The sequence below is a fragment of the Suncus etruscus genome, chromosome 8 (assembly GCF_024139225.1).
Source record: "Suncus etruscus isolate mSunEtr1 chromosome 8, mSunEtr1.pri.cur, whole genome shotgun sequence".
NCBI classification, from domain to species: domain Eukaryota; kingdom Metazoa; phylum Chordata; class Mammalia; order Eulipotyphla; family Soricidae; genus Suncus; species Suncus etruscus.
The window spans coordinates 11089253-11109075 of record NC_064855.1 but is presented as its reverse complement, the minus strand read 5'-3'; the positions used below and the strand labels follow the sequence as shown (position 1 = coordinate 11109075).

General features: G+C 36.9%; 2 protein-coding genes across 2 annotated transcripts in view; one reads left to right on the top strand and one right to left on the bottom strand.

The window, feature by feature from the left end:
* The window catches only part of LOC126015454 (NADH dehydrogenase [ubiquinone] 1 alpha subcomplex subunit 6), a 566806-nt gene that overhangs the window by 204652 nt on the left and 342331 nt on the right, over window positions 1–19823 (bottom strand). The window lies entirely within an intron of this gene.
* LOC126015459 (olfactory receptor 150-like) lies at window positions 9657–10607 on the top strand. Its single transcript, XM_049777986.1, has one exon. The coding sequence runs from the start codon at window positions 9666–9668 to the stop codon at window positions 10605–10607; it is 942 nt and encodes a 313-aa protein (XP_049633943.1). The 5' UTR covers window positions 9657–9665.

Sequence of the window (19823 nt, the reverse complement as noted above, 5' to 3'; positions counted from 1 at the left end):
AATACTGGCTGAGTCCCAGCAACATATAAAATTCTCTGAGAACTTCAAAGTGATTCCTAAGCACAGATATAGGTGGAAGCCCCGAATACAATCCTGTGCAGCCAAAAACAAGCAAACATACAAAATAGAGCAAAAACAAAGAAAATAGCTCTAGAGAGGCCAGAAAGATAGGTCAAAGGTGAAGGCAGTGACTTTGTATATGCCAACTAAAGTGTGATATCTTCTTAAGAAGCACTGTAGGATGATAGTTGAGCACAGAGCCCAAGGCTGCTCTGAAAATGCTTGAGAGTGGCCTTAAAACAAATAACACCAAAAATAAACTTAGTCGTAGAATAAATAAACTCATAGGCAAGACCTGTTCCAATAGAACTGCATTTGTACAAATGGGAAGCAACGAGGGCACAGACCACACAGTGGTCCTCAAACTATGGCCCGAGGGCCACATATTGTATGTGTATCTGTTTTTTTTTTTCTTCATTGAAAAATTAGATATATGCAGTATGCATAAGAATTCATTCATAAGTTTTGTTTTTACTATAGTCAGACCCTCCAATGGTCTGAGGGACAGTAAATGGCCCCCTGTTTAAAAAGTTTGAGGACCCCTGGTAGGACCTAGTTCCAACCAAGTAACTAACTGGATGTGAAATCCTTTTAGTAGCCCTTGGAAAATAATGTGACCCTGGTATTTGGAAAATTAAACCACATTTCACATTTAATCTCGGGGAAAGATTCTTGTTTCCTGACAGAAGAGAAATGCCATGTGCACACACATGTCTGTGCAACAGACACAGCTACTAACACAAAGTTGTGCTAGTTTCTCAGTAAATATCTAAATAATGTACACATGACTAGGACTCTGCAAACATCACACAGGGAACAAATAACTCCTTTGACAAAGTCAACTTGACCAAATGAAGCCTTTCCGATTGTGCAGAGAGACAGGCCAAGGAAGTTATTGTTCATGCCCAGAATATTAGGAACATTTTGGAAAAGCAGGTGTAGAAGTCTGGAGAAATTATGAGAAGACATTTGAAATCAAACACTAAAGAATGATGGCAAGCTAGAGAGATAATACAGCAGTTGATATCACCAATTTTTCTAGTATAAGACTATAATGGCTTCTTCTTCTCCAAAATCAGACTTGTACTTTGACTCTACCCCACCACTCTGTCTTCACTAGTGTAGAGAATCCATTTCTAGAGCTCTATTGCCTATTATCATAGGTGCTAAGCAAAAGCATGCCCTGTAGTCTTCCAAACAATTTGGTGTTATCTATGCTTCTGGTACATTTCTAAGGTTCCAAGTGCCCCATGTCAGAGAGAGGGTTACCTCCCATCTCTCTGAGTATAAGGAAATTCCTTCTCTGGGATATTCTGTCTTCTTGGCTTAACATGGAAAAGTATGTTTTCCTGCTAAGTACCATGTTTATTTTTTAATTGGAAAAATTCCTAAGTATTTAAGAAATGTTTTTTAAGTCAGTAAGAACAAAAAGTCTCAGCTTCAGAAACTGACATATTTGTACTCTGGGACTGTGAGCAGAAAACATTATTTTCTATGAGACTTAGAAACTCATCAATAAAATTGGTATTATGATCACAGATCTTTGAGAGAAAAATAAGATTAATTTTTTCCTTAAAAAAATGTATCTTGGGGCCGGTGAAGGTGGCACTACAGTAAGGTGTCTGCCTTGCCAAACGACTAGCCAAGGAAAGGACCACAGTTAGATCCACCCGGCGTCCCAATGGTCCCCTCCAAAGCCAGGGGCAATTTCTGAGCACTTTGCCAGGAGTAACCCCTGAGCATCAAATGGGTGTGGCCACGAAAAAACAAAAAAATTTTTATCTCATTTATGTTCTGGAATAAGTTCTGAATTCTAGATCCAGAGAGATAGTACAGTGGGCAGGAATTTGCCTTGCTTGCAGCTGACTCAGATTAGATCCCAGAACCCTCATATGGTCCCCTGAATTTGCCAGAAGTGAAACCCTGAGAATAGGTCCAGAGATAAACCTATGAGCTCCCACCAGAATTGGTTCCAAATCACCTCACCCCAACATAAAAAGAAAACAGATAAAGAAGATAAGCCTATTGCCATACTATCTTGTATGCACCCAATTTTATCAGTTGTGAATACTGAAGAAAAAATTTGTCTTTCCACTGTTTGCATTTTTTACCATGTTCAAATGTATTATATAATCTGTATACTATAAATATAAGCATATTCTCTTTATTAGCATTATAAAATATATATAAATTTTCTGGATAAACTAAAGGTCAGTTTTTTGAGGAAAATAAAAAATTATTTTATTTATATCATTGTAAAAAGTAAAACTGACCTTAAATTTTTTAACACTACAATAAAACTCCTTTCTGTACACTTTCTCTTCCCCAACACTCCTGCAATCACCATTAAATTTTCTCTTTCCTGATTTTTTGAGTTCAGGTGGTCATTGAATAAGGTTTCTTTTTTTGTTTAGTATTGTGTGACTGTTAATGAGAAAAAAAATCCACAACAATCCTGACTAATACTGAATGAAATCATGTTAGATGGGTTATGGGGAAACATGTTATTATTACATGTTCTTTTACTTAAATCCACAATTTCCAAGAACTTTTTGACAACTTGGAGGAGTGAATATATAAGATGAGTAGAATAACACAGTATGGGGCCGGGCGGTGGCGCTCGAGGTAAGGTGCCTGCCTTACCTGCGCTAGCCTAGGAGACGGACCGCGGTTCGATCCCCCGGCGTCCCATATGGCTCCCCCCAAGGCAGGAGACGACTTCTGAGCGCATTAGCCAAGGAGTAAACCCGCTGAGCGTCACCGTGGTATGTTGGCCCCAAAAACCACAAAAAAAAAAAAAAAAAAAAAATATAAATAAAAAAAAAAAAAAAAAGAATAATCACTGTATTCTTCTTTGATGACATGCCACACCCTATTTTTTTTTACCTTAGTCCTACGAGGCTCCGTTTGGACTGTGGGCATTATTGCAGAATTCTCACTTCCCCTCTTTCAGGGCTGGGAGTAATTACATCATTATATTGAGGACACCTTGTCTTGTTTCTCCTCCTCAATGGTAAGCTACTTCTCTATTTTTAGTCATTGTGAATGCTGTTGTTGTCAACCACTGGGTATACAAACATCTCTTTCACATCCTGCTTTCTATTCTTGGGGAAATATAATCAGAAGCAGAACTGCTAAGTCATATAGGAATACTAGATTTCATTTTTCTCAGGATTCTCAGACTGGGTGTATACAAAAGCTGTACTGTTTTCCCATCTTGATCAATAAGATACAGATGAATTCCACATAGTTATTTAAATGAATGTAAAATTTCATAATTACTATTGAAACTGTTTTTCCCTTAAGATACTCTTAAGTAATTTCATAATTTCTATGAACTGGTTTTTCCCTTAGATACCCTATTTTTTCTCTATTTTGACACCTTCAAATCTTATATATACAAGCAAATCTTATATATATATATATGTGTGTATAATATATAATATATATATAAGCAAATCTGTAGAAATTTGCTTATTTAATGTTTCTCTAGATTTTCATTAAATAAACATTATATAACTTTACATAGGTGCAACATTTCTGTCAAATTATTTAGCAAGGCAAAACAGCAGGCTAATCCCATGGGCCTACATGCATTTCTGCTTCCTATAACATTGCTCTGGTTCCCTTCTAGTCATTGCCTGGCTCCAGACTGCTCCATTTATTTTCTATTTATCAATATTTAAATCTCTTTGGAATTAGTGTTTTCTTTTGTTCTCCTTAACATTTAGTCTCACTCCAAGAACTTGACTAAAGGTTGTAGCTTTGTACTCTTTGGTGTATTTGGTGTCTTTGGTATTTGGCTATGGGGGGTTCTTTGCCCATAGAAGCCAATAACAGAACAGGATATTTTAGCCTTTCTTATCCAAAACAAGTCTATTCCTAGACAGAGGCCCCCCCCACCATTCCACCAGAGTAGGTAGCTAGAGAACTTAGTTAATTTTGATTAGCTAAATGCATGCTTTTACCCTGTTTATTTTTCATATAAGCTACTTTCTGGTAAGATATTTGTTGCCATAGCAACAAAAACTGTCATAGCAAATGTACTCAAGCATCAATTCTATGCACTTTATGACACCAAAAATAAAGCCAAAGAGTCAGGCTTATGCCTCTCAAGCTCTGTGTTGTCATTACTAATTTTACTTCTGGAAGCAACCCAATGATCACCATTTGAAACATCATTAAAATGATTTGCAAGAAGTATCTAATATTAAGGATCAATTAAAGCAATGCCTTTCCGCTCTTCTACTGTGGCTGTACATCCAAGTTACCACCAAGAACAGAGGCAGACAGGTACACAGGGTACCATACTATTCAAGAAATATGTTGAGCCATAAAAATGTAAAAAACTTTCCTATTTAATAAATAAGAAGACAGAAGTTACACTCCCATAAAGACAAAGGAATCACATAAAACTATGGCACTAAGGTAGGGAAGCTAGCAGAATCTAAACATCTCTCAAGATTGAAGAGAAAACAAAAAGTCTTTTTTTGTAAATGAACATGCTTTTTAACTTATTTAAACAATTGTGATTTAAAATGTTATTATAGTTGTATTTAGACATGCAATGTTTCAGATCCAATCCCACCACCAGTATAAACCTTCCTCCATCAGTGTTCCCAGAGTCTATTCCATGCACCAGTTCTGCCATCATAACAGGCCCTCTTTTAAAGTTTAGTTGTTAGAGTTTGAGTCTCATGATTTTATTGCTGTTGACTCTGTGGCTTGGATATATAGCTCTGTCCTTAACACCACCAATGCACCTGAGTCCCCTGTCTTCCATTATTTTACATTTGTTTTCTCCTCCTTTACTCAATTTCTTTTCTTCTCCTCACTATATATGGGACCATTCCGAAAACCCTATATCAATTATAATCAATGGAATTTAAATAGTAATAAAAATTCTACTCCAAAACAAAAGCATAAAACCAGATTATGTTATTAGTGAGTTCTACCAAGTCTTCAAAAATAATCTATGACTTATCCTTCTCAAACACCTTCAGTGTCAAATAAGTAACTTTCCAACACACATTTTATAAGACCTGATAATAAAAGTGGACAAGGACATTACAAATAAAAGCCCACAAAACTAGAGGCCAATATTCCTGATGCACACAGATGGCAATATTTATCAACAAAATTTTAGCAAACTAACTGTAACAAACTATTCAGAGAGTCACTTATCATGGCCAACTAGGATTATTACAGGGATTCAAGGATGGTTGAATATCTATAAACAATTAATGAAAAACTACATCAACAAAAAAGAAAGGTAAAAGCATATAATACTAATAGTGCAGAAAAATGGTTGCCTTTAGCTTGGATAATTAAAACATTGACTGGGGAGGCAGGTGGGACCTTGTTCTAAAGATCAAATCTGATTTGGATGTAAATGCTGAGGGAACAAGACCAGGGACTCCGAGTAGTAAAAGGCAGGACAAGTGTGAGAAACACACAGCATTATCAAGGTGTGATACATAGACCAACATGGCAACAAAATCTTTGCAATTCAATCAATGCAGTGTTTGGGGGTGGGGAAGGAATTTACAAGCTGGTTTATATTGACTTGGGGAAAAGTGAAGTATGATAGTGAAGCAAGAATGAAATTGGTTATAGTGTTTGGAACCAGATGCTCGGATGTTTCAAATGTCAAACTCAACAACTTTGAAGTCAATAGCAAGTAGACACCTATGGAAGAAAAATTTATCAAGGAAGCAAAGCGGTTGCCTGTGTTTCTCACATGCAAAGGATAGAACTGAAAAATGAGGCAAACATATAAAAATGAAAGCATGCTTGAGTAATTGCTGAGGCTGCCAACTGTGTCTGGGGTTGTGAGAGAATTTGTTGAGAGGCATCTTTACAGTTTATGAAGATAAGGAGTGCTTGCTGGCCTCTCCTCCTAAAATGGAGTCCAAGTTGTCCTGTGCTTTGCCCGGGTTTATGGACACTTCTTGAAGATGGGGCTCCCTGTCTGTGGTAGGTCTCTGTATGACTTAGTCCTGGGAATGTATGTGACTTAAGCCAGAGAATCAGGATCAGGAGGGTTTTTTTCTTATTGTTTAGATGCTACTTCCATCCTACTGATTGTATTTTGCTTGGTGACTGTACCCACTATCTGGGTATGAGAAACCTACTTAGACATCTTAATTAGGTACTGCCAGGGTCATCTCCCTCACCATTTTCTGGGAATCATGCTGGGACCTTCTGGGACTTATGCTGACTTTCTGTATCTTGGTACAGAACTGTGTTTGGGACCAGGGAACCTGTCAAATTATCTGTATTGGCTCTGGGACACTTAGCCTTACAATGTAGGTGTTTTTGCTAATTCTTGTTCTTAATGCATCAGCGATAACTCTTTCCAGAGTATTTCTATAGCAGTGTCAGTACTTTAAATGCTAAAGAACACTTTCCCCACTTCATAAAATCCTGCATGATAGTACAAAGGTTATTTTTGCAAGCAAGAAAAAGAACACTTTTCTTGCTTGCAGTTGTCTCAGGTTTTATCCCAAGCACTCCATACAGTATCTAAGAACCATCAGCAGTGATTCTTAAATATCACCAGGTGCGATTACCAATCAAAAGAAAACAAAAATAGTGTTTTTTATTTCCTTTATGTTTCCTCCTAGAGACTTCATTCTTTGAGATATGATTGTAAATAAGGTTTTTTCTTTAAATTTCATTCTTTTCTACTTTGCTGCTGCACATAGACATGCTAATTTCTGTGGATCTAAAAGCCTTCTTTCTATTTGACTATACCAGTTAATGATTACAATTTTTTAATGAAGATGTTCCAGTGGGAAGCATAGGAAGCCAGGGAGAGGGATGGGATGGTGGTCACAATAGACGAGAAAGGGTGCGACTGTCTCTTAGCCCAGCAGGCCCCTACCATTGAGGTCCCAGAGGGAGGGCCTGGCAAAGTCAGCAGGAAATTTTAGCTTGGTTTATAATATTTCCCCAAGGTAATTGCCATGGAAGTACCCCCACCTATGTACTTCAGGGTCTCTAGGATTTTCTATATGTAACATCCTATGCAATGGGGAATAATAGTTTTACTTCTATTCCAATTTTTATTCCTTTATTTCCTTTTTCTTGCCTAACTTTTCATTCTAGGATTTCCCATAATTCATTGAATAAGAGTGGTGAAAATAAAAACTACTGTCTTATGCTTGCTCTTTGAAATTATTTCAATTTTTCATCATTGAGGATGATGTTAGCTGTGGTCATATGTGATTTTTACTATGTTGACCTATGCTTCTTCTCTACCAATTTCCTTGAGAAGTTATTTTATCATAAGAGCATTAAGTCAAAAATAATATTTAGTATGAGTTAAATGTACATGAAAATAATGACTTAGGACTTTTCAAACTCTTATGCTTGGTGCTATTGTATAATTATATATTTATTATGAATATATATATTTTTGTGCTTTAGTTACTTCATGTATGAAAGAACATACATGGAATGATATGAGAAGGCAGAGTGCTGTATAAAATATATTTCACCAAGTGCTAGATAGACCAAGCCACACTACTAATTAACAAGAATTCTTTCCTAAATCTGAAATAAGTAGAAAATGTTGAAGTCGCAACTTCCACTGCTACGGAAGTCTAATCAGGACAAGAAGGTCCTGTCATAGGACCTTCAAGAATAATGTCTGCCTGGCTTCCATTTCCCCCCAGAACCTAAGGGTTGTCTAGTAGGGTATCCCAGGAGGTGAGTAGAGAGAGAAAGAGGAATTAATGAGAGTAAGGAGAAAGGAGAAAACAACTTTTTTTAATTGTCCCTCTCCCTAGAGACTCCATTGCTGATGAGAGAAAATCCTGAGGGAGCTTTCTGTTTCTGATGAAACCTCTTGTATGTTGAAACCCTAGTAAACATGTGTGGCTTTTGGCAAGTGCCTCCTAGAAGACCAGAGCTGTCAACCTGTAACATCTATATGAAGAGTCTGGGACTGACTCTGCCTATTTAAAGAGGGTCCAGGAGTTTGTGGTGGGGCACCATCCTTCACTCACATTCTGTAGAGGAACTTAATGTAAGATTAGCATCTACTGCAGAATAAGGTTTTCAAGAAGAGAGAGGCGGTAAGTGTCCGAGCACCCTGTATTCTAGAAATTTTGTGTTTCAGAGTGTCAAGGAGTGTCTGGCTTCTTCACAGCATTACAGGCATTGCTAAAGCTAACTACTCATCCTTTACTGTAGCATGCTTAAAGTAGAGAAATGTCTTTTTGAGACATTTAACCTCCACTTTTTTTTTAGATACACAGAGATTTGGGGCATTGAGGTAGCTAACTCACCAGAGTAAATGCCCTTGGTACTAACATGTGATGAACCTAATTCTAATGTTATTGTTCTGCAGCTATTTGGAGTAAATTATTTTCATCTAGATTTTTAAACTAAAGAGTGTGAGACTAATTTTTTCATCCTGAATAGTATGTAGAGTTATCTGTGTCTGCTAACCCTTCCAGGCACAAGCTCTCTTGGAACCATTCCAGTCCATTTCACTCCACCTTCTTTGTGAAGGACTCATGTGAACATGACCTTTTTCACACCATCTAGTCTACCTCCCTACTCTATTTGGATTGCAAGATCTTAAACAGTGAGGATCTCACTTTATTCACTTTTTGTTCCTAAAATGCCCATAGCAAACTTTCTAGTGTTCATGTTTACCAGTTGTTCTCTTTAGTCATACTCAGTATTGGCAATTTAATTCTAGTGTCAGTCATATACAAGTGTTAGTTCCTCTTTACCATGTTATTATCAAATGTGAGTTCAAAATTTTTTCAACAGCATCTTCAGAGTTACTAATAGAGGCTTTTCAAGACAAGACTTAGTATACAGTCCCAGGGGAATCATAGCTCAAAATGTCTTATTTCTTATTTAATATTCAGATAATCCTTCAACGTACATAACTAATGTTGGTCTATTTCTATGCAACAAATACACCAAGCATGTTCATAATTATAATAAATGTAGTGGAAATTTTATTACTATCAAGATAAGCTAGAAATTTAGAATTTTTATTCTATTCAACCAGTAAAACTAAGAAAGTTATTTTAATTTAATTTAAATTTTAAAATTTTGGGCCAAACCCAACTGAGCTCAGGGCTTATTCCTGGCTTGTTCCTGGCTCTATTTTCAGATATCACTGCTGGTAGGGCTCAAGATATTGGCAATTTGTGGATACCAGGGACTGAATCCAAGGCAAGTTTTGGTCCAACTGTACTATCTTTCCAGCCAAAGAAGCCTTTAAAATGGCTTTAAATAGAACTTGCATTTTTTAAATTGTCTTCTAAATATTGGAATGTTCTTTTTAACTATGAATCAATGATGACAAGAAAGTTCTGTACTAAAACTGAGCAATACTAAGGCTGATTCTATAGTACAGAGCTAAAAGAGATAGTTACATATGATATTACACACATCAGTATATTAGCTTTACTGAACTCTTGGGGTCTTCAACCATGGAACCAAACCAAGAACAGGCAGAAATAGATCTAAATGTTTGAACACACTTGAGATCTGTTTCACATTTTGATTGCATAATGGGACAATTCCTATTTCACACATTTTTTTCCTTTCTTCATATATAAAATTCCAGGCAGAAAATGTCAACAGGAAATGATTCCTCAGTGACCAAGTTCATATTCACTGGACTGACAGCATGGCCCAAGCTTCAACTACCGCTCCTCTTCCTCTTCCTCACAATTTATGTAGTCTCCGTGGTGGGAAACCTGGGCATGATCATACTCATTGGGCTCAGTTCTCACCTTCACAGCCCCATGTACTTCTTCATCTGCAACCTGTCCTTCATCGATTTCTGCCAATCCACAACCATTACCCCCAAAATGCTGGTGAATTTTGTGACTGAGAAGAACATCATCTCCTACTCTGAATGCATGACACAACTCTATTTTTTTATTTTTTTTGTCATATCAGAGTGTCACATGCTGGCAGCCATGGCCTATGACCGTTATGTTGCCATCTGTAGACCCCTGCTTTACAATGCCACCATGACGTATCAGGTTTGCTCTTGGCTGGTAATTGGGGTGTACAGTATAGGCATAATCGGATCCACTGCTCACACAGGCTGTATACTAAGGGTTCATTTCTGCCAAGTTGATAGGATCAACCATTACTATTGTGATCTTTACGCACTCCTGGAACTTTCCTGCTCCAACACTTACATCAATGAGTTGTTAGCTCTCTACTTCAGTGCATTCAATATTGTTGTTCCAACCCTGACAATCCTGTCCTCCTATGTCTTCATCATTGCCAGCATTCTCCGCATTCGCTCCAAAGAGGGTAGGGTCAAAGCCTTCAGCACCTGCAGCTCCCATGTGTCAGCGGTGTCTGTCTTCTTTGGCTCTGCGGCCTTCATGTACCTGCAGCCATCATCTGTGAGCTCCATGGACCAGGGAAAAGTATCCTCTGTGTTTTACACCATAGTCGTGCCTATGCTAAACCCCCTTATCTACAGTGTTAGGAATAAAGATGTCCAAGTTGCCCTAAATAAGATCCTGAAAAAGAAGTTTAACTTGCGTAAATGAAATGGATTTTGCTCTAGCAAAATGCATAATTTCCTGAGGTGTTTGGTAAGGAAAAATGCACTTATTTTCACAATTAATCAGATTTACTGGGAGAAAAGTGCAAAAGTGAGAAGGGTATCACAGAGTAGACGTGGAGACAGTAGCCCAGATTCTGAGGTGCCAGAGAGTCCCCCAACCCTTACCAATCCCATTCATTTCTTTTAAGGATTTCTTTAATCTTCCAAGGTTTATCAGCTTTTTTTTTTTTTTTTTTGGTTTTTGGGTCTCACCAGCAGGGCTCAGGGGTTACTCCTGGCTCTACATTCAGAAATCACTCCTGGCAGGCTCGAGGGACCATATGGGATGCCGGGATTCCAACCACCATCCTTTCGCATAAAAGGCAAACACCTTACCTCCCTGCTATCTCTCCAGCCCAGCTTGAGTATTCTTAATATGCATGTAGATTATTGAACATGACTAATTGTCTTAATTTATGAGATACACCCATTATGTAAGTACATTTTTATATTCTCAATACTTATGCCCATGGCTTTGTTTATTTATAATTGAGTAGGGCAACAGTTCTAGAATTATTTTTAAAATCAATCATTTTAGTTGTTAGTAATTTATACAATTTACTTAATCATGAATAGTAAATGCACAGATTAGACAACATTAGCATATATAATCAATAATATTTAATTCTGGGCTGAAGTGATAGCACAGTGGATAAGGCATTTGCTGAGCTCAGAGTCAGGAGTTATCCCTAAATACTGCCAGATTATACTCAAAGAACAACAAAAAGTTCCATATTTTATATCATAAGAGAGTATACAAGTGGGGAAGAAATTGGCCCAATAAATAGCCTTGGATGCTTATGAGTATATATATATATGTATGTACATATATGTATATGTATATATAAATATATTTGGGGGGAAAGGAGGCTCACCTCGAAGTGCTCAGGGTAACAAATGGTTCTCCTGTTCTAAATCATGATGCCTTAACAACAGAAAAATTTATACAGGAGTTAAGACTTTTGACTTCCACACTGACAACTCCAATTTGATCTCTGAACTTCATGTAGATATCTGAGCTCCAGGAGCAAGAGTAAGCCCTGGGCATTACTGGTGTGCCCTCTCCTGAACCAAAACAAAACTATAGTACAGGGCACCTAAGTGTCATTTTCATGTCATTCCATAAAAGCAGAACTTGTGGTGAGAGAGGAAGGGTTTTCTTTCTCAGAAAGCTAAAGAAAATTTCCTTCTTGACTTTTCAAATAATATGATTCCTTACTGTCCATGAAAATATTAATCTCTCTATATTATCTGTTCTCATTTCACATGTGTATAGATAGTTATTAAATATATTTGGACATGTCTTATATACAATTATCCATTGTTATTATCTCAATGTTTTGCCAGATTTCTGTGTCATTTTCATTACTCTTTCCGGTCTTGAAACAAGCAGCATCTACTACATTTTCCCTTTATTGGTGACTAGTAAATAAAATAACTATTTTAGAACATTTGGCAATGTCAATCACTCATTTACATAAAGTAACCATTAAAGAATGTAAAGAAGGATTAAAAATATTTGTATGGGGGCCAGAGTGATGATATAGTGGGTAGAGTGTTTGCACAAAGCTGACCTAAGTTTAATTTCCAGCATCCCATATGGTGCCCTGAGCAACACCAGTAGTGATCATTGAATGCAGAGCAAGCAGCAAGCCCTAAGTATTGCCATAGGTGACTCAAAAAAACCAGAAACAAACAAAAATAAATCTGTGCTATATGCAATAATCAAGGACCGGTAAAGATTTGCTATTAAAATATTATAATGGGAATGTGACAGAGTGAAAGTACAGTGGTTAGGGCATTTGTCTTGCACTGCGATCTACCTGAATTTTCCCCAAACATTTCACTGAGTCCAGCCATGAGTAATCCCTGAGTACTATCAATTGTACTTCTCAAACAAAAAATAGTATATATATATATATATATATATATATATATATATATATATATTATAGAGGGTATCAGATATATCCCAAGAGGGATTTGGAGCTCTCATGAACAAAGGAAATAAATGAAATGGACTTTCTCCAAATGAGAAAAAATATCCTAAACAAAAGAGTCCCTGCACCTATACAGAAGGATGTTAATAGATGTTCTAAAAAGAACATGATAAAAAAAAAACAGTCTAACAATGGGCACCAGGTTAAATTTACATAATGTTCCAGAGTTTCCTCTAACTATATCTGACTTAAGTATTCTATTAAATTTAAAATTAAACAGATTTTGCACAACTACCATTTTAAATGTCATCCTATATCACCAGACCGAACTTTAGAATAATTTATCATATTATATTTATGTTGAACACAATAATTAAAGATTGACTTGATCTCTTTCTCTCTCTCTCTCTCTCTCTCTCTCTCTCTCACACACACACACACACACACACACAAACACACACACACACACAGTCTTTTTCCAAATCTCATTTATTCCAAATGCAAATACAACTACTCTTCAGAATTTCTGGGCATTATCAGACCACCATTTTCTAGTTAATTTTATTGTGTAAATTGTTAAGTTAAGCTTCTGTGATTTATAATACTATTAAAGATGGTTTCTGATGCACAGCATTCCAACACTCTCTTCTTCACCACTACATGCCCCCCACAAAACCCAAATGCCCCTCCCTTTCAATCTTCCCCCTCACCTACCACTGGATCAGTTCTGTTCTGTTGCCTTTGACCCTTTATTGATACCTTGCTGTGCATATTTAAGTCCCACATATAAGAGAGATCATTCCACAGTAGGGGATTTTCTGGCCGTTTTCTGATTTATTCAATACTGATGAAGTCTCTTCTGACTTTCTTTACCATTGTTAATGCTTCTTGTGGGAATTATCTGCACAAAAGATGACCAAATTCTTCAGAATAAAAATAGTTTTCAGAGCCAAGCGACTCCCTATACTCTATATAGACCACATGCACAGCTAAGAGTGATCCTTGAGTAGTAAACCAGGACTATTAGGACTGCCTGGTAAGGTCCAAAAATTGAGGTATAAAAAATGGGTTTTCTTTGAACCATAGTTTTTGCTCAAAATTTTACTGAAAATTAGTGAAGAACAGCATTTTCCATAGGGAACATGGATTATTTCACCCTAGGTTTTCCATTCTTGTGAATTTAAAATATCATTTTTGAATATGAAAGTCAGTTAGCTAAAAATAATTTAAAAAATTTAAATAAATTTAAGAAAGTGTCATAAAGTGATCTAAATTCAAATATATGTTAAATTGAACATAAAGTACATTGATATAAAGTTTTATTTACAAATAAGATGATTACAATGAGGAATCCCACAGATAGAGACAGAATTCCGGAAGCAGCAAGATCAAAAAGAGAAATTACATTCAAGGGAACATCCTTCAGATTTACTGCAAACCTGTCACCGGAAACACTCAAGGCCAGAGGCAGTGGTGGGACATAGTGACAAAACTCAATGAAATAAATGCTTCACCTAGAATACTGCACCCAGCAAAACTCACTTTCAGGTTTGAAGGAACAATACATGGTTTCATAGACAAACAACAGCTCAGAAACTTTACAGACTCAAAACCATTCTTAAAAGAAAAACTGAACAGCCTACTTTAAGACAAGACTGACCAACAGACACATCAAACTTCAATATAAAGATGGCACTAACTCCCAGGACAATTCTTTCTCTCAATGTCAATGGACTAAATGCACCAGTTAAGAGACACAGAGTGGCTAAATGGATCAAAAAACTCAATCCAATCTTCTGCTGCCTACAAGAAATGCACCTGAATAGTCAGAAAAAATATAGACTCAAAATAAAAGACTGCAGAAAAATCATCCAAGCAAACAACACCCATAAAAAAGCTGGAGTGGCCATACTAATATCAGATGATGCAAACATTTTACTTAGGAAAGTTGTAAGGGACTAAGATGGACATTTTGTATTAATCAAGGGATACATACAGCAGGAATAAATCACTCTCCTAAACATATATGCACCGAATGAGGGGCCAGAAAAATATTTAATACAATTGTTGACAAATCTGAAAAATAATATCAATAACAACACAAGAATTGTGGGAGAATTCAACATGGCATTGTCAAAACTTGACAGCTCAACCAGACTGAAACCCAACAAGTATATACAAGACCTGAAAAGAGAAATGGAAGAAAGAGGCCTAGAAGATATATACAGGACACTCCACCCCCAGAAGCCTGGATACACATTCTCCTCTAATGTACATGGAACATTCTCCAGGATAGACTACATGCTAGCACATAAAATATACCTCCATAATATCAAGAGGATAGAAATTTTGCAGGCTACCTTCACTGACCACAAGGCTCTGAAATTATTTGTGAACTACAAAGGGACACAGAAGAAAAACTTTAATACCTGGAAGTTAAACAGCCCAATACTAAATAACCAGTGGGTCCAAGATGAAATCAAAGTGGAAATCAAAACCTTCCTGAAAACAAATGACAATGGAGACACAGAACCTATGGGACACAGAAAAAGTGGTACTGAGAGGAAAATTTATAGCTTTGCAAGCACACATCAGGAAAAAAGAAGGGGCATACCTGAATAGCTTAATGACGCAACTCATAGAATTAGAAAGTCCTCAACAAAAGGACCCAAAAATAGGGAAACAGAAGGAAATAACAAAGCTGAGAGCAGAAATCAATGAAGTGGAAACCCGAAAAATAATCCAAAATATCAACAAAAGTAGAAGTTGGTTCTTTGAAAAAATAAACAAGATGGATAGACCACTGGCAAAACTAACAAAGAAAGAGAGAGAAACTTGATAACTCATATTAGGAATAAAAAAGGAGAGATCACTACTGATATGGTAGAGATTCAAAGGGTAATCAGAAACTACTTTGAGAAACTCTATGCCATTAAAAATGAAAACCTGGAAGAAATGGATAAATTTTTGGACTCATTATCTTCCACTATTGAATGAAGAAGATGTAGCATATTTAAACACACCCATCACTATTAAGAAAATTAAGACAGTAATCAAATGTCTGCCCCAAAACAAAAGCCCAGGCCCAGATGGATTTACTAATGAATTCTTTCAAACCTTTCAACAGGAACTTCTAACAATCCTGGCAAGACTCATGAAATCAAAAAAAAACAGAAACACTTCCAAATAGCTTTTATGAAGCCAACATCACCTTGATACCTAAACCATACAGAGATGCTACCAAAAAAAAAAAAAAATACAGACCAATATCGCTGATGAACACAGATGCAAAGATCCTCAACAAAATTCTGTCAAATGAAATTCAATGCCTCATTAAGAAGATTATCCACTACAATCAAGTTGGTTTCATCCCAGGAATGCAAGGATGGTTTAACATCCATAAATCTATCAACATAATACACAACATCAACAACAAGAAAAACAGAAATCACATCATCATATCAATAGACTCAGAGAAAGCATTTGATAAGGTCCAACACTCAAAACTCTCAGCAAGATGGGAATGGAAGAAACCTTTCTCAATATAGTTAAGGCCATCTACCACAAGCCAGAGGAAAATATTGTCCTCAATGGAAAAAACTGAAAGCCTTTCCTCTAAATTCTGGCACAAGACAAGGCTGTCCTCTCTCACCACTCCTATTCAACATAGTACTGGAAGTACTTGCTATAGCGATTAGGCAAGAAAAAGATATCCAGGGAATTCAGATAGGAAAGGAAAAATTCAAGCTCTCACTGTTTGCAGATGACATGATGCTCTACTTAGAAAACCCTAAAGACTCTACCAAAAAGCTTCTAGAAACAATAGACTCATATAGCAAGGTGGCAGGCTACAAAATTAACACACAAAAATCAATGGCCTTTCTGTACACCAATAGTAATAAGGATGAAATGGACATTAAGAAAACAACCCCATTCACAATAGTGCTACACAAAGTCAAATATCTTGGAATCAACTTGACTAAAAATGTGAAGGACCTATACAAAGAAAACTATAAAACTCTGCTGCAAGAAATGAGAGGACACACGGAAATGGAAGCACATACCCTGCTCATGAATTGGCAGGATTAACATCATCAAAATGGCAATACTCCCCAAAGCATTGTACAAATTTAATGATCTCTCTAAAGATACCCATGACATTCTTCAAAGAAGTGGATTAAGCACTTTTGAAATTTATTTGGTACAATAAACACCCTAGAATAGCTAAAGCAATCATTAGAAAAAAGAATATGGGAGGAATTACTTTCCCCAAGTTTAAACTGTACTACAAAGCAATAGTTATCAAAAACAGCATGGTATTAGAAAAAAGACAGGCCCTCAGATTAGTGGAATAGGCTTGAATACTCAGAGAATGTTACCCAGACATACAATCACCTAATTTTGATAAAGGAGCAAGAAATCCTAAATGGAGCAAAGAAAGCCTCTTCAACAAGTGGTGTTGGCACAATTGAATAGCCACTTGCAAAAAATTGAACTTAGACACCCCCAGCTAACATCATGTACGAAGGTATCATCCAAATGGATTAAAGACCTCGATATCAGACCGAAAACCATAAGATATATAGAACAACACATAGGTAAAACACTCCAGGACATTGAGACTAAAGGCATCTTCAAAGAGGAAACTGCACTCTCCAAGCAAGTGAAAGCAGAGATTAACAGATGGGAATATATTGAACTGAGAAGCTTCTGCACCTCAAAAAAATAGCACCCAGGATACAAGAGCCCCCCACTGAGTGGGAGAAACTATTCACCCAATACCCATTAGATAAGGGGCCAATATCCAAAATATACAGGGCACTGACAGAACTTTACAATAAAAAACATCTAATCCCATCAAAAATTGGGAAGAAGAAATGGACAAACACTTGGACAAAGAAGAAATACAAATGGCCAAAAGACATATGAAAAAATGCTCCACATCACTAATCATCAGGGAGATGCAAATCAAAACAACTCTGAGGTATCACCTCACACCCCAGAGATTGGCACACATCACAAAGAATGAGAAAAAGCAGTGTTGGCAGGGATGTTGAGAGAAAGGAACTCTTATCCACTGCTGGTGGGAATGACGTCTAGTTCAACCTTTATTCCTCCAAAAACTGGAAATTGAGCTCCCATATAACCCAGCTATACCACTCCTAGGAATATGCCCTAGGAACACAAAAATACAATACAAAAATCCCTTCCTTACACCTATAGTCATTGCAGCACTATTTACCATAGCAAGACTCTGGAAACAGCCAAGATACCCTTCAACAGATGAATGGCTAAAGAAACTGTGGTACATATACACAATGGAATATTATGCAGCTGTCAGGAGAGATGAAGTCATGACATATTCCTATACATGGATGTACATGGAATTTATCATGCTGAGTGATATAAGTCAGAGAGAGAAAGACACAGAATGGTCTCACTCATCTATGGGTTTTAAGAAAAATGAAAGACATTCTTGAAATAATAACTTTCAGACACAAAAGAAAAGAGCTGGAAGTTACAGGTTACCTCATGAAACTCACCACAAAGAGTGATGAGTTTAGTTAGAGAAATAAGTACGTTTTGAACTATCCTAATAATCAGAATGTACAAGGGAAATAGAAAACCTGTCTAGAGTACAGGCGGGGGTTGGGTGGGGAGGAGGGAGATTTGGGACATTGGTGATGGGAATGTTGCACTGGTCATGGGTGGTGTTCTTTACATGACTGAAACCCAAACACAATCATGTATGTAATAAAGTTCTTTAAATAAAAAAATTAATTTCTGGGCCCGGAGAGATAACACAGCAGCGTTTGCCTTGCAAGCAGCTGATCCAGGACCAAAGGTGGTTGGTTCGAATCCCAGTGTCCCATATGGTCCCCTGTGCCTGCCAGGAGCTATTTCTGAGCAGACAGCCAGGAGTAGCCCCTGAGCACCGCCGGGTGTGGCCCTAAAACAAAACAAAACAAAACAAACAAAAAAATTAAATTCTTAAAAAAAAAAACCAAGATGATTAGTATTAGCAGAGAGTTGCCATGTCTTTAACACCTATATCTCTATTACTATTCTGCAACATTGCTTTTTTTTAAATTTAGAGAAAAACGATTATCATTTTTTACTTTTTCAGACTTTTCAGGAACTTTATATGTGACTAATATATGATCTCACATTTATTCAGTCTTCAATTTAAAATGTTCTACATTTTATGCCTCAAGAGTTCTTTAGAATAAATACAGTTAACAGTAGCCCTTGGAGAACATTCAAATTTAGCATACCAAAACTACCCCCCTTTTCCTCTTCTATTTCCTCTTGCTATTGGGAAATAACTTCAGAAATTTATTATTCATTTATTTATTTAGTGTGTATCTTAAATTTGACTAAAGATTATGAGCTTTGATATAGCTTGGCATAAAATTTACTGTTACTCTAACAGAATCCGTGATGTTCTTGATTACAATTTATAATCTCAAAAACCCAATGTTTCACATCTATGTCAGGAGCCCAAAGGAAAAAAAATTCTAATGGTTTCTTTCCTTCTCACACATATGTTTAAGTCTGCTTCCACTTGTTTGGAGAGTGATGTTTTTCTTATTGAAGATGACTTTCATCTCAATGTATTCATGTAGTGTCTTACCTATGTATTGTTCTATACATCTTACGGTTTTGGGTCTGATATCAAACAAGTCTCTAATTTTATTACAAATGCTATGATTAATTCTACATTCAATTAAAACTACATCCATGAGGTGGGAGGAATCTGTCTCTGCTGTGTGATTACCAATTGGGAGAGACTGTGCATGCCACCTGTGCGTGTTTCTTTATTGTTCTGTGTCCTGAACCTCTCCTGCGTGGGCTGAGAATGGTCCAAAAAATTGCTCTCCTATAGTTGCCCAGGCAGAAAAGCCAATGAAGACTGAGTCTTTGAGTGGCAACCACTATCAGCAGTAATTTGCAGAAAGGCAGTTCCTTTGTCTCTGAGGTCAGGCAGGAGTTCACTGCCCCTGTGTGATTACCAATTGGGAGAGACTGTTCATGTTCCTGTGTGAGTTTCTCTACTCTCTGTGTAGAGTGGGCCAAGTGGGCCAAGAAGTGCCCAGCAAAATCGCTCTCCTAGAGGCTCCAGAAGAGCAAGGCCAATCTGCTCCGCTTCACTTCGAGCCTGTACGCTCTTTCTAACAAATGAACCACACCATAAACGCAGAAAAAATCACACTACAAGT